Here is a 15,496-nt window from a genome sequence, read left to right as displayed (position 1 = left end):
TGGTCGGAGGTTGGTCGAAGGCAACGTTATTGTCGGAGGCGCTCATTACTAAAAACTAAACAAAATAATAATTAATCAAACGTCATTTAGCTCTAGTTATAACTGCATATTATTTTAAGTTTGTGTACTTTCTTTTTTTGTGTGTGTTTTTTGCGCTTTCAAAACGAAACCGCTGCCTGTGCGCATGCACGCTTGCGCTTTGCGCGCTTCGAAACCGTGTCATCGTTGTACGAAGCGTTCGTGAGTCTGCTCGGTGCTTTCGCTTTCGCTCGCCTTCGGTGCGTCAAGCGTCGGCGCCGCGATCATCGCACTGCGCGAGCCTCGCACTTTCAGGCGAGTGGAAGGCTTTTCGTGTCTTTGCGGTTACGCTAAGTGGTGCCCAAGCAGCGTCGGGACCAGAAGCACCCGTTCGTTCGGATCCCAACTGACGACGGTGAGTTTTTCCTAAGCTGATCTTCCAGCCACAAATTGCACCATTTGAGGGCTTTGTACTCCTTTAGGTAATTGAATATATCGTTTCATTTTTGAAAGTCACAAAATATGCCACCGTGGTTTCATTGCAATTCACACGTTTCGGCGAGAGTTTTTAGCACGTGGATTTTGTGGATGAAGACTGCGTCCTGCATATATTGTATGATTTGTATGCTGTTGGCGAAATCTCACCTCCTCTACCTCTTGTAGATTTCGTGCGCAGCGTAAATCCCCGTCGAGTAAATTGTAGTCTATATATAAATATTATTCTGACAGTTTTATAATATTTCACAGAGTTTATATCTTATATAATATATCTGCCCGTTTTTATTAACACAGCCCTGCGAGTAGTTTGCCATGTTTTCTTTCTTTCAGAAATAAATAAAAAGCTGGATAGTAAAATAATTTAATTTCGAAAGACACCTTTAAAATCTCGAAGGATTTACTCATAAAAGGGCAGAATGCAGACATCAGAACTTGATCGCGAAATTTACTGCTGTCCGTCCTTCTATGTGTAATTCTTCCGAAAGTTTTTACACCTACCAACGCACTCTTTTCAAAACCATTAAAACTCACGTTAGGCTTTTTTTCTTCCCCCGTTTGTACATAAAATAGCAACATTTGCATTATGTCTTCTTTTTTGTGTATCCATACAGATTCTCAAGGCATGAAAATCACTCCAACAAGTCTGAGGGACATGAAACCCCAATAACCAAAAGGTAGTGTCCGTGGTAGTGATGCAAAACTATAGATAAATTGACTATCGATACTATCGATAGTTTTTCCAAAACTATCGATAGTGTCGCAGAACTATCGATAGTCGACTATCGATAGTACTATCGATAGTTTTTCGATAGTCGACTGTCGATATTACTCTCGATAGTTTTCCGACAGTCAACTATCGAGAGTTTTTCGATAGTACTGTCGATTCCTTTTTTTACTATCGATACTCAGTTTTCTGGTGACTATCGATAATACTATCGATAGTTTTGCACTACTAGAGCGAACACAGTTGCCGCACCGCCGCTCGCTTCCCCTTCCTCCTCTTTTCGGCCAAACTCCCGTCTTCGTCACCACTGAAAGCTGAACCAAAGTTGGGATGGTAAGTTCTTGGGCTAGTTGGTGTCCCATTTGAAAAAAAAAAAATAAAGCGAGAAAAAGAGACGAGGGAGCGACGCACACTACTAATGTCGCATAGCTATCGATAGTAAACTGTCGACAGTACTATCGATAGGTTTACGATAGTCGACTATCGATAGTTTTCTGATAGTCGCTTAACAACAATTTTCCGATCGTCGAGTATCCATAGATTTCCTATAGTCGACTATCGATAGTTTTTCGATAGACGACTATCGATAGTACTATCGATAGTTTCTTTTACTATCGATAGTCAGATTTCTGGCGACTATCGATACTATCGATAGTACTATCGATATTTTTGCACCACGGACTCCGTGGTCACTTTTTTTGTGAAGTGCACTTGATTGCTGGCCAAACTATCAAGTTGAATATGTAACCACCACCATGCTATGTTCCGCCATAGTAATCTATGCAGTCTCATCTACGGTCAACTGTAATGTGAAACGAGAGTGGCTGGTGCAGAGAGGATGATAACAAAAGGATAGTAGGAGCAGCACCTCTATGGAATGTTTCATAGCCATGTTTCTCTTCTGTAAGTGTGTGTGTGTTGCGACGAGACAAACTAATGTGTTCTTACAATGTCTTGTGCAGATCTTGAGAGGATAGAGAATACACATACAGCAAAAATAAGAAAGAACAATGAAGTGGCTGGTCCATCCCATGGGCATCATGGGATCTCGGTGGCCAGACCGAGAAAACCTGGTTCAACCCATGATTCACCTTGATGGTGCAAGCGACGAGTGTCGGAAGCTCATCAAGAGGCTAAGAGGAATGAGAAATACCCAAATAGTCTGCAGAGAGCAAGGTCTACACAGTATTAAGGAATATGTCTCTAAAGATTTTGGTTCAGGTTCGTAAGGAAGCAATGAATAAGTTTGCCCGAATAACAATGCATTGTGTTAACTTTTTATTTGCATGGACCAGTCAGAATGACACAAGTTTTCAACTGGTCATGAAATCTTTCGGCTGTGCTTCTTGAGACCCTTGAGAGACAATGTTGTCCACTGCATCAGCAGGTGGCTCCTTGCATGATTTTTATGGAGCAAGATCATAGGCTAAAAGAAGCCTCTAAGCATCCACTTTGTTCAGACAAGTTGTTAGTCTGCTGGTGGCCAACAACCTTTAAACAATTTTTTTTTTTTTTTTTCTTTTTTTTTTTTTTTTTTTTTAGAGGGAGGGGGAATATTTGTTGCTTCGATCTAGTGATAACAGGATCTTTTGCAGCTAGAATTCAAACTACGTACTTGGAGAGTTTCACTCTTCGAGATCAAGTTTTGCTGGATAATATCTGACCCACTAAAATTTGCGTTATTCTTATTACACAGGTTGAACAATTGATATTTTATCAGTGATCTACGTTCAGGTTGGTGTTTGAGATTCCACAAACAATGACCATTTAAATATATTTTTAGACATACGTACCTCACCGATAGGGCCGTTTGCATACAATTCTCCGGCCAGGGCTGCACACTTCTTCACACTGGGCTTGCTTCTAAGTAACACGTATCAGAAATTATAATTATTGTGTTTTCATGCCACAGACACATTTATGTTTGCTATTACAGTATTTTCTCTTTAATCTGGACATATCCAGTCATCAAAAGAATTCTCCGGTGTTAGTCATCGATAATCATGAATCAATGCCAAGATCTCCAATAATAAACCATGAAGGTGGTATGTTGTTAATTTTTGTCATCTGCAACTGGGATAGCAAAAGAACTGCAAGTGATTCAGGCTGGAAACCCCTGAAAGTTTTAACCATTGTCAGTCACCATTGTCTTATCTGAAATTGGTGAAGCTCCGGGTAAATTCTGTAACCGAAGAGCTTTACTATACTTTTTGGTCCCACAAATATTTTCTTTTTCTTTTCTTTTTGCATTTGTCTTTACAGAGACCACAATAAAAAGCTAAAGACATGTATTTACCCATTTCGTTTCCAAACTAGCTGTCCATAGTCCATACTCCAGGTCTCTGTATTAACGTAATGAAAGTTGTGCTTTACATACGGCTTCACGCACATTGCACTCGCAAAACATATCCATACGGCGTTGATTCTTGATCGGTATCCAAGAGTGCAAAGGTGCAGAGACGCAGCACTTTGAAGTGCCAAGGAAGCTTTGATCCCGCCGCGAGACCGGCGAAACTTGCTTTTGACGAGTTGTGCTTTTTTTCCTGCGGCAGCGCGCTTTCGTAAAAATTTTTATGTGTTCACAACAGCCAGCCTCAATGGTTTCACAGGGTCTTAAAAAACTTCTTTGGCGAATGACGACGAACGAATAGAAAACGTATCTTCAGCAAGCTGCCGCTAACCTCTGCAACGCTAGCAAAACGGCAAATCGTCTACGAGCAAGATGGCCGTCTGGTGGCTTCACTTGCGCTGCAGCGAACAAGCGGAGAAGCGCAATCCAGCAATTGTCATAGAGATCAGTGAACCTGTCGAGCTTGATGTCACAACACCAGCCGCCCACATTCACACGCAGCAACCAATTACTGCAATTTGCTATCATCATCAATACATTTTATATTTCTTGTACTATTTAGACACACAGTTACTAATTTTCGATTACGGTAATCTTTTGTGTGTTGCATTACTACATTAATAAAAAACCTCAATAAAATGAATACACCGATATATAGACAACATTTTTAGGCACAAACTGGATAAACATATGCATTACCACCTCGTTATTAAGAACAACTCGGGTTATGAATGCTTCTCTGGCCGAGGTGTCCGTATCAACGAGACATCACTGTACATTACGCCTGCTGTAGCGTCCAGGTCACCCATCTGTGAAACCAGTAGTTCATAGAACACACAAACAAGGTAATGCTGAAAGCAAAGTTCGACTACACATTTATTGTTCCCTGTTGTCCCTCTAGAGGCCTCTCGACAAATACAGCACAGCACTAAGTCAGCACTGGAAATTTCACTGACCTGAGCACTGATGCAGCAGGTCTGACTTTGCGCTGTATCAGTGCACGGTGCCGATACAACAAAGCATCACTGCTAATTACATTCAAGACAACACTACGTCGGTGTTGTCCATAGTGTTCATTGAGCGCCGAGATAGCAGTGCATTGTAGATATATGTGAATTGGCCTTAGCCTGACTGAGAGAATGTTTGATGTGAGACAACACAAGGAGATGACAGTTCGACAAAAGCTTTCTTGTGAATCGCAGAGCTCATTCAAGTGCAGAACTTGAGACCTGCTGCACCGAAGGGTTTACTTATTGTTAAAACTGTCTCCTAACCGAAGGAAAGCTCCAACTAAACTATGCGAAATAAGCAAATACCTCGTGACATTTGGTTTTAAGACCTCCTCACAAATCTCTCGAGTCCTTCCACTTTAGCAGAGGGATTGCTGGAGAGAAGTGAGTGGAGAGGTGGAAACCACCAAACATGGTCAACACAAAACTTTGTGAGAGGAGCTTGTAAAACTTGTATTAACCCAAAACAGACAATGAAAGCCCAGGGTTTCCCTGATCTCCTAAATTTCCTCAACTGGCCCCCCCTTTAAGTCAACCTTCAGTTTAAGTACTGTTTTACAAGATCTCAGCCATCCATTGATGCATAGGTATCGGTCAAACACTCCCTAACGTGTGCATTGCCGTCTATAAAGTCTGTAAGCTTCTGCACTGAATTACTACATCAGTGCCAAGAAAAGAGGAGATGGGCACTCCTTGAAACCGAAAAGTTTGAGAACCCCTGCCTCACATCGCTGGCCCTGCTAAGGCCTTTTGTCCATGCACTTTTAACTGAAAGTCAGTGATATAGAGCACTGTAGGTTCTCGTAAGGCTTCGCATGTGCATTTGAATGTGCCGGAGAGAGTGGATTTGTGAGCAAATGATTTACGAACTTCCTGACACTTGAAAGGTCCGTCCACGGCGTGTGTCCTCGTGTGCCAGGCAAGGTTCCTTTTCAAAGAAGGCCATCGGACTAGTGGCACACTCAAAAGGTCTGCGACGTGCATGCCTTTTGCGACGCGACGGCTCGATGCACACCGTAAACCGAACGACGCCAACTAGAGGCGGCACTTGCATGGCATTTCCCTGGCATGCTTTCAAGCGCGACTGCCGTGTTTGTCATTTGTGAAGAATGCTGCTGGACATGGTGGACACTCAAAAGATGCTCCACTGTTGTGAGCCACGGTCTGTTGACTCCAGTCTCACCCCTTCGGAAAAGGGCCCACACAGTGCAGGTGCCAGGATAGTCAGTCGGTCTGCAGAATGGGCGATGAGGTGGCCGATTATGGCACACTGATCCCTCGAGGCATGGCCACAAAAACAGCAGCTGAACAGAGCGCCCTTTACGGTTTTTGTTGGATGTCTTGTCTCTTTCCAAGTCTGGCATCCAAGGCCTAAAGCAAAAACAATCTTATATTATACAACAAAAACAACCATTAAGAACAAATACCTCCGACTTGCATAACAATACCAACAATTTATCAGACGTTTCGTCTCCTATGCGGGAGACATCATCAGTGCGGCGTTGGATTGCTGGTAGCTAGTCGGGTGTTCCCAGGCCGCACTGATGATGTCTCCCGCATAGGAGACGAAACGTCTGATAAATTGTTGGTATTGCTATCCAAGTTGGAGGTATTTGTTTTTAATTATGAATGCCGGCTTTTGGAACATTTTTGTATAAAAACAACCATACTTTTTACTTTATAAGTCGCGCAGCCTAGAGCCACTAAATAAGCTACGCTACAGAGAAACGACACTTACCAAGAATAAATGTTTGGCAAAGTAAATTCCCAGGTATTTAGTTGCTGTTGCATATGCTAGTGGTGTACAGCAACAATTCCTGCATTCCGCTGAATATAAAAAGATGGGTTCTGTGAGGTCAATACGCTTTTGATGGGTTCTGAAGCACATTAGATCAGTCTTCTTTTCATTTACAAAAATAAAGTTTTTAAAGACCAGTTCATTATTTGTCTAAGGACTATGCCCCGAAAACGAAGTGCCTCACCAGATTGTGCAGAAAGATGTCAAATTTGAGTGGACTGACGAATGTGAGACGCCATTTCGGAGATTAGTCCAGATCTCTTCTGACCCGGTTCTATGTCTATCCGACTTGTGGCTTTCTTTTGGGATGAACACCGACGCTCCTCATTACTGCACAAGCTGTCCCATACCAGTGGGATATCACACAGCAAAGTCATTGGCAAATGCGGGTTGTTGGCTGTTGCAGCTGCACCTTTTCAAAGCCAGAGATAAACTACACGACCAGCGAGGAGGAGGCGCTAGCAGTTCTGAAAGCTATAAGGTACTTTTGCTCGTACCTAGAGGGAGCAAGATTTAAGTTGTTCACAGACCAGCAAGCCCTCCACACATCTGCTCAACATGACTCAGCCTGAAGGACGATTAGCAAGGTGGATCAACCAGCTCCAACAGTTTGACCTTGAGATATCCCATCGACCCGAGGTCTACTTGACAGATGCGGATGCTTTGTTTAGGCTGCTAAACTCACAAATTGTGGACAGCCCAGGAGCCATAAACCAGGCGGAACTCTGGGAAGGTACCGAAACTTTGATGGAAGGTACCGAAACTTTGATATTTAAAGATGGAAGGTACCAGGTATGTACCATGCTTCCAGCACACTCGTTCCCAAAGTACTGATGCTCTAGCATGACAGCCCAGAGACGGGCAGTCGCGACTGATTTCTAAGGACCAACAAAAAACTGTCAAAAAAGGTTCTCGTGGCCGAACATGAAAAACGAGACGAAACGGTACCGTATTTACACGAATGTGGGTCGACCCATTTTTCAATTTTTGAGAATCTGAAGTGGGGGGGTCGACTTATAATCGAACCGAAGCATTCCACCGCTGACAAAAACGAAACAATCGCAATATTAACACCACCTTGGCTTGTTACGAGTTCAGCCGGCTGTACCTGTAGCATTGCGCTATTCCGTGCGCTCATTTTACAAATTCTTTATCTTTTTTTTTTTTTGCGCTAACGAGTTTTATTAAATTTTCCGCCTGCAAGTAACGAGTGCTCGTGTGTTTTGAACTCTGAGCATCCAGTATCAAAAGCAGAGCGGCCAAGCGACGGCTCCGACGGGCACACATTGCAGCAGACAGAGATGCTCTGCTCACTGGCATTTCGTATGGCTATGGCGCTGCGCTGCTAGGGCCGTTCTCTCTACTAGCCCTGCACTCGAATGGCTGCGCATATGACTTCACCATCAGTGGATTCCCACCCAGCCCCAAGCGGCAAACATCTTGAAGCTCGTCAAGAGTCGCCGCAAAGCGTCAATTGAGCGCATCTTGGTGTCCCGAGCTAGCGTCACACTAATTGCGAGACGCTGCACCACGCACTGGCGGCGATAGTCACGCAAGCGAGGTGGCACTGCATGGATCCACCAGTGATGACGTATGGGGAGGGGGGGAAGGGGGGGGGGGAAGGTGCAGGTCTTGTCTTCTATAGTAAGTTACAGCTCAAGAAGGTAGGGCGAGAGAAAGGAAGGCTAAGGAGGAAGAAGCAGACTGAACGCTGGAGAGGAGAGTGGGAAGCCTCTTCCCCTCTCCAGCGTTCCGTCTGCTTTGTCGTCCCCGGCCTTCCCTTCCCTCGCCCTACCTTCGTGAGTTGCAACAAACTATAGGTGGCACTGATACAGCACGAAAGTTGTGCTGCGCGAGAGCAACTCATACTTACTGCCTTAGCTGATTAGGCATCCGATAGACATACCCTTCCCACAAAGTAATGGTACATACCCACAGTGAAAGTGACTTTGACACATCTTGAATGCAACTCCGGCCGTTTGGCAAGAACGTAGACACCACGTCGTGTCACTTCGCCGACCTTCGAACAGCTCGAAACGAGGCTCGTGACTGTGCGGCGTCCCCTCTGATATTCCCCTAAAGAAATACTCAACCAAACACTTTAGTGTTCATAATAGGTGGCGCACATTTTTTCCACGAGCCACCAGCTGTTGCCTGTCATCTTAAGCGTGAATGGGGGACTATAACATCAATTTCGTTGCGTTTGCTCGCACACACCAACGGCTGCTGGCTCGTGGAAAGAATGTGCGCCACTTATTATCGACACTAAATTGTTTGGTTCAGCATCCCTTCAACTTTCTATTGTCAAGTGCTACTGGCACAATCGCTTTCGTAATTGGAACAATGACATTAACGGAAATATTGAAACTGAAATGTCGCGAGTGACTGCGGATCAAACTTCTCCAGAGCTAGCGGCACAGAGGAATCCGGATCGCTCGACGTACACCACCACTTTCCCACGGGTCTGTTGGAGCTGCTCGGCGAGCGCTCCACCGGCTTCAGATCTATGAGTGCCGCTCGGTAAATGCATGCTAAGCGCCCACTATTTGCCAGGGGAAAGGGTTATTAGACAGCACTGATACAGAAAGTCATTTACCAGCATAGATCAGAAGATGCGTGATTATGTTCTGCTGGGCACTGGTGACATAGGTGCAGGAACAACATCCGAAGTGGAGGTCCTTGGTGACTCTCAACAGGCAGCTGGACTCCTCACCATCTGAGTCTTCAATGTCAGAAAACAAAAATTATATTGTCAACAGCATTAAACGCAAACACAAAACAAGACAACAATACATGCAAGAACTCTAGAGGGCTAAAGAGTTTCTAAGTGAAGGTTTTTTCTTATACCGTCTATTGCTAGCGCAAAACCAAAAAGTTTAAAGGTGTGGTGAACTTGGGAGCATAGGAACTCGAGGGCAGTTACAAACCATGCAAAGTCATCAAATCATTGTTGTCTTTATTTCACTTAATTGTCCGTACATGGCCTGCGTGCTTGATTCGCAGGCAATTGTTTCCTTTTACTTGTATCACTTCAAAGCCGAGAATGGGTATATTTAAATATACCTATTCTCGGTTCTGTGACAATATTGCAACTTGAATGACGTCACTCGTAAAGACAGCTACCCTTCGCCTTGTATGCAAAAAGCCCTGCAAACTTTGCACAGAGGTCAGTACTTTGCTTTGTTGGACCTAAAATCAGGCACTGGTAGATTTTTATGTCAAAATCTGAGAATCTCAGACCAGCTTTCATGTCTCTCTATGTCTCTCTATCCTGTATCGCTTGGCTTTTGTAATACCCTCAAACATCTGAGGATGATTTACTTCATTTTTCAAAGGCAAAAATGGCACACAAGTCACTGTTGCCTATATCATGCTATTGTGTACTTTCACGTTTTAGAGGATGTTGCCTGGCTGTCCAACATATATTGGGGATCGCTGAAGGGGGTTTACAATTAAACAGAAAGCGTCCCCTTGCTGCCATTGAATGAAAGGCTCGAGGCCATTTGATCACACACAACAGCAACTGTCCAGTCCCGGGTAAACTAAGAGAAAAATCCTCCTCTCCTCGGCCTGCTAACGCATGGCAGCTAAAAGGTTTCTTCAAGATTATGCTCACACTTCTGTCGTTTAATTTGCGGTTTTGTGAACCTGGCTGGTTGACTTGCTGGTTCAGCCATTTGAAGCTCGGGCAAAAAACACGTAGGTAAGTTGCTGGCGCTTGCCAGAGAATCACCAACACTGCACGCTAGCCAAACTATCACCAAACGAAGGCTATTGCCAGGAATTCGGCTAAAATGTGCCAAATTCACCATTAGACACACCAAAAACTATTTTCTTTATTGATCAATGAAATAATGTACGATAACATTCTAAAGATAAAAACCCGGCCCCATGATTGCAGGTTTACGGTGTCCCTGATATTGGTTCCCTATTGCACAAAATCGTAGCGGCAGCCGGCGTTGTTCTTTTTTTTTGTTTGTGTGAAATTGTGCCCTCTCATCCCCCAATGATTGCCTAGCAAATCTTTTCCAGCTTGTCTTCACCCTAGGTGTGCATTTTTTGGGAGTGTTACGACGGGCGGCATGAAGCTGTGCACCTGAGTGATTTCCAGTGGCAGCGACAAGGTTGCCATTTGCACCTTCGGAGTGCTGCTGTGTGTGTAGATGCCCTATCGACACCACTTGGTGTTCCTCAGAGGGGGGGGGGGACAGGTCATGGTTGCAATTCACTCTCTGAAGAGGGTAATTGCAGGGAACTGCAATGACCCCCTTCAGAGGGACCTGCTGCAACAGGCCAGGCTCTCAGCTGCAAAGCTTTCTCCTGCAGGCTGGTAGGACTGCAGCTACTAAACAAGCAAAGCAGGCTGATGATTGTGTCAGCTTGCCGGCACTCCCAGACAGGCTTCTTTTTTTTACTTGTTTCACATTTTAGCGAAAGCGAAGTTAATATTTGCGTTACGTGTCCGTAATTGTAATGTGCCATAAAATTTAGCTAAATGTAGCGGGTTAACTTCTAAACTTAGCAAATTAGTGTTTAGCTAAATTCGGCAGGTTAATGTCCTGCTAGATTTAGCCAGATGCCACAACGAATCATGTGGTCACATGGTTTGTGCTAAAATGAGTCGTAATCACATAGTTAATGCTACTATGGGTCACACATATGACGTGTGTAAGACCATGTCAAAGCATGTGGCATCACGGTGTCACATGACTCGTGGTTAGGGTTGCCACCTGCCCAATCTTGGGCCGGTATGGCCGTTTTTTTTTTGGATAGCAGGCCGGTTACTGGTCTGTATCTGAAACCGGCCTGTCACTTAACAAATTTTTAAACTACCCACATGCATTTCTTTTTTTTCTTTTGTGGAGGGGAGGGAGTTTATCAGCACATTCTAGACCATCAAGCAAAAACTACCTAGCAAAAAAAAATGCTTGTAGACAGATATTTTTTGAGAAAGAACGTGACAATGTCATGTGCTGTCACGATATCATGTGACTGTGCCACATGATGTGGCATCACCATCTTGACACTATGACTGTCACAATGTCATGTGACTGTGTCACATGGTGTGGCATCAACATCATGCCATATGTCCCACATGACGTGACACCAACATCATGACACGACTGTCAGTGCCATGTGACTGCCACATGATGTAACATCAAGTGACACTATGACTTGACATCATGTTACGTCACGTGAAACCATTACTTGAAACTATGATGTCACGCCACATAACACCATGACTTGCCACCATGATGTCACATCACATGACCACGTCGCATGCCAGTGTGGGTCGCTTGAACCTGTGCACATGGAGGGTTTCTAGCAATAGCTACAAAGTTGCTATTAGAACCTTCAGGGGGCTGCCGTGTGTGTGGGTGCTCCATCGACCCATCTCGGGGTTCCTCAGACAACGGGGACAGATCTTGGTTGCTGGCCACTCCTTGCAAGTTGTCATCGCAAAGGGTTACGAAGGGAACTGGCACCTCACAAGGCTGGGCTGTCAGCTTTGAAGCTTGCTGCTGCAGGCTGCTAGGGTCTGCAACAGCCAAACAGGCAACCTATGATTATGGCAACTGGCCTGCACTTTCTAGCGAGACTTTTCGGTCCTTAAATTTCGAGTTCGGTACAGGTTATTCCATAGGCTCTGTACAACTAGGGTCTCAACACTTGAGACAGAGTTCATTGGCTTTCTATCAGATATTTGAAAAAGTTAGCACTAAGCCAGTGGCATAGCCAGGAATTTATTTTGGGGGAGAGGAATCATTTAATGATTATGTATATTACAGGGTTGGCTGCATTTTGTGGGGAAAGAGAGCAGGCTCAGACTCCCCCCCCCCCCCCCCCCCCCCGGGGGCCGCTGATGCGTTTGTTCTGAGCAATTCTTTACACACTGGTATATTTCAGTGTATGTACGGCAATAGAGCAAACCTGCAAATAAAGCACGGTTGGTCAATTGCTTCCTTCATAAAGTAGGAGACACTCACAATTCAAGCTCACGTTTCATTCCGTTGCTCGCGGGACGCGATTTCTATCAGAAAATCTACTTTTTTTCCTTTCGGTTCCGCGACACATTGTAGCAGACGAACCCTCGTCGTCTGCTCTCGCTCCTCGCAGGAGCGAGGCATGACGGGATTGCATTTTGGCGCACTCCCGATTTTCTCGGTGCAGCGAGTGCATGCACGCGTGGGGTGCCAGCGCTGAAACGAACTCGGAAAGTGCGATCACTCGTGGAGTGTCGGCTGAAACGAACCCGCTCCACGCTGGGAGTGGGCACGAGTGCCGTGAAACGAACTCGCTATTTTTTTTTTTTTTTTCTTTCGCCAGGCAGGGTTAGTTAATTATACTGAAAACGGTCCAAAGCTGGTTACCTGTGACGAAATGAGCCCCGCAAAATCGGGACTGCCCGCTTAGCTCCCAAGCTTCCGTTGGGTCTGTCGGGTGAACCCCAGGGTCGAGCTTCTCGGACGGGGACCCGGGAATCGCGGGTTCGAGCGCCGCCTGTCGCTCTCGCTCGTACCGTCGACGACGAGCTTCGGCATCCTTCGCCCGCTGTTCGGAAGAGCGGTTGGCGTAGCGTTGCCGGTTTCTCGCGGCTTCAACGTGTTCTTCGTAGCGTCGACGACGAGCTGCGGAGTCCCTAGCCCGCTGCTCGGAAGAACGGTGGGCGTAGCGATGACGGTTTCTCACGGCTTCGTTGTGTTCCTCGTAGCGTCGACGGCGAGCCTCGGCGTCCTTCGCCCGCTGCTCGCACGAACGACTCACGTAGCGTTGGCGGCGACGGGCAGCCGCCGAAGCCCTCTCCTCGGATGAGGCGCTTGCACGCCGGGCTCGGTCGGCCTCGGTCTTCCGACGCTTACGCGCGCGTTCTTCTTCGTCGTCCCCGTACCTCTCCTCCGGGGGCATGGAGAGCAGAGTTTTGAGGATGCTGCCATTTCCAGTTACTTCGTGAATATGGGTAACTCGGGAAAACATTCCGCGTCTTCGTAGCTCGCCCTTGACATTTGGTTTGTTTTGGCAAAGCCGCCTGTATGGCGGCTTTGGTTTTGGTCACTTGTCGTCAGCTGGGCCAGGCCAGAGCCCCGGACATTTCCCCCGTAGAGCCAGTAGAGTCGACTTTTGTACAGTAGCGCCGAATTCCTCGTCTGTGGTGGGGGGGCTCTCATTGCTTGAACGAGTCGACATATCATTTTATCTTCGGTAAATTATAAAATCATATCAACAACTAATCATGCTATTACTAAAATATCTGGCTCACTTTTCAAAATGGCTTTTTTATAACACTTTTGGAACGCTTTGAAGCCGTTTCTATACCAAGCCATAAAGAATCCAACATAGCGCCCTTTAATTTTTTTTTTTTTTTTTTTTTTTTTGTGCTTGACGTGCACGATTACGAGTTGGTCGTGGTTGGGTGGTTGTCGTACGACCGCTTCGGGGTCGTGCTGGAGCCAGGCTCCTGAGCATCACGCCCGGTCCCGGTAGTGTGATAACAGGGACTTCGAGCTAACCGTTACCGTGTTCCGCGTACCGCACTATCGGAGCCTTTGAAGCATGGTTTTCAGCGCGCGCCCCGCGGTCACGGTATCACTCCGGGCGCGCGTGCTTCAAAGGCTCCGATAGTGCGGTGCGCGGAACATGGTAAAGGTTTGCTAAAAGCCCCTAACGTATTACACACCCACGATGTGCGATTTCGCTTTCAGCTGAATAAGATACGTGGTCGTGCATGTTCGTTGTTCTTTTGTCTCGAGACGTCGAGACGTCCAGCCGTCCAGTAAGGAATCGAGAGCTGCGACCGAAATATTTCGAGGCATATTTATTGCACACATGCTAAAACGAATTAAGTACAGGGTGTCACAAAAAAATTGGGTTGTGTGTGTGTTTATACAGCCTAAAACTTGGTCTGCCTCACAGGGGCGACGAGTCTCCCAGCTGTAGATGAGAAATTTAGCCAGTGCGGTACAGCAAAAGAAAATTTACACGGTCTTTTTTACCGCAAAAATAAACTAGGCATCGCCGAACGCTCATTCTCTGCCCAAAGGTAGTGCTATAGGTCACAACCAGATGCCAAAGTTTCAGCCCGATCCGATAGTTTAATCAAAAGTTATTAGTGATATTCTGAAAATTTCAATGGGAAAATGGCGGCCGACGGAGTTTTCAAACACATGGGGCTCTATGGCACCAGAAACCGGGCGAAAATGGGCTCCATTTTCCCATTGAGATTTTCAGAAAATCACTAATAACTTTTGATTAACTTATCGGATGGGGCTGAAACTTTGGCATCTGGTTGTGACCTCTAGCTCTACCTTTGGGCGGAGAATGAGCGTTCGGCGATGCCTAGTTTATTTTTGCGGTAAAAAAGACGGTGTAAATTTTCTTTTGTGACACCCTGTACATCACTGCATCTCCATACGCGCTAAGATAAAACATCGACAAAATCACTTCGTTGCCCTCACCCCCAAGCTTTAGTTATAGATTGCCAGCACCTCTCTCATATATCTGCACGATCTCATAACTTCATTATTACATGCGGCGCCGCACACCTTCTTGGGAATGGGCTTTATCACAAATTTTATCACATTATCACTTCTTGGGAATTATCATATATATCTATACAAGCGTACGCATTGACCCACATAATTACGCATTCAACATGCCAAGTTGGATCAGCTATTCACTGAAAGTAAATAAGTTGTTAACTTGTATGCCACATAGGTAGCCTCCAGCAATCATTAGCTTCATTTTTACATATTCAAAGCTTCTCACGCAAGCAAGATGGAAAGGTGGTAAAGCAAAGCTTCGGGAATTTTGGCACTCAACAGGCTGTAGAACTGGTTGGGAACCTCGAAGTGTCTGAAGCTTTCTTCCTCCATGAAAAAACGTTCAAATGCTCGTTCCATGTCCCAGCAGCTATAATGACAATATTTATTTATTGTACTTTTCCGGTGCCCCTAAACAGCCAATAGGCCTACATAAGGGTGCACCGTTGACACCTACATGCAGTTTTGCATAAAAAAGATGCACGCAAACGCATACATAATTTGAACAAACAAAAACGTGAAATATAAATGTAAATGAGAAAAGTGCATAAAGTTGAAAAC

The 15,496-nt window shown here is 45.5% G+C and overlaps 1 protein-coding gene and 1 long non-coding RNA gene across 2 annotated transcripts; one reads left to right on the top strand and one right to left on the bottom strand.

The window, feature by feature from the left end:
- The first annotated feature begins 225 nt into the window (after nucleotides 1-225).
- LOC115317734 lies at nucleotides 226-2,730 on the top strand. Its single transcript, XR_005715510.2, has 3 exons — nucleotides 226-433; nucleotides 1,128-1,190; nucleotides 2,203-2,730. It is a non-coding gene; the product is annotated as an uncharacterized LOC115317734 (long non-coding RNA).
- A 1,712-nt stretch (nucleotides 2,731-4,442) lies between these two features.
- LOC115317729 lies at nucleotides 4,443-13,513 on the bottom strand. The gene is made up of 5 exons (XM_029977428.4): nucleotides 13,449-13,513; nucleotides 12,770-13,416; nucleotides 11,752-11,937; nucleotides 8,995-9,120; nucleotides 4,443-5,971 (listed from the first exon to the last, which is right to left on the bottom strand). The coding sequence occupies exons 2-5, from the start codon at nucleotides 13,371-13,373 to the stop codon at nucleotides 5,733-5,735; spliced, it is 1,155 nt and encodes a 384-aa protein (XP_029833288.3). The 5' UTR covers nucleotides 13,374-13,416; nucleotides 13,449-13,513; the 3' UTR covers nucleotides 4,443-5,732.
- Between the last annotated feature and the right edge of the window lie 1,983 nt (nucleotides 13,514-15,496).

This window comes from Ixodes scapularis, unplaced genomic scaffold (genome assembly GCF_016920785.2).
Source record: "Ixodes scapularis isolate PalLabHiFi unplaced genomic scaffold, ASM1692078v2 PGA_scaffold8__174_contigs__length_109621045, whole genome shotgun sequence".
In the NCBI taxonomy this organism is placed as follows: Eukaryota; Metazoa; Arthropoda; class Arachnida; order Ixodida; family Ixodidae; genus Ixodes; species Ixodes scapularis.
Note: the sequence above shows the minus strand (reverse complement) of the source record. Positions and strands in the feature narration are given on the sequence as shown.

What these genes read in the sequence shown, in the direction of transcription:
- LOC115317729 (XM_029977428.4), bottom strand. Translation starts at nt 13,373, where the DNA reads ATGTTTTCCCGAGTTACCCATATTCACGAAGTAACTGGAAATGGCAGC. An exon ending in CGGGGCTCATTTCGTCACAG is followed by an intron (nt 11,938 to 12,769) that starts GTAACCAGCTTT and finishes TGGCTGTTGCAG; the next exon opens with ACCCTAGCAGCCTGCAGCAG. An exon ending in GCATCTTCTGATCTATGCTG is followed by an intron (nt 5,972 to 8,994) that starts GTAAATGACTTT and finishes TTTTTGCTTTAG; the next exon opens with GCCTTGGATGCCAGACTTGG.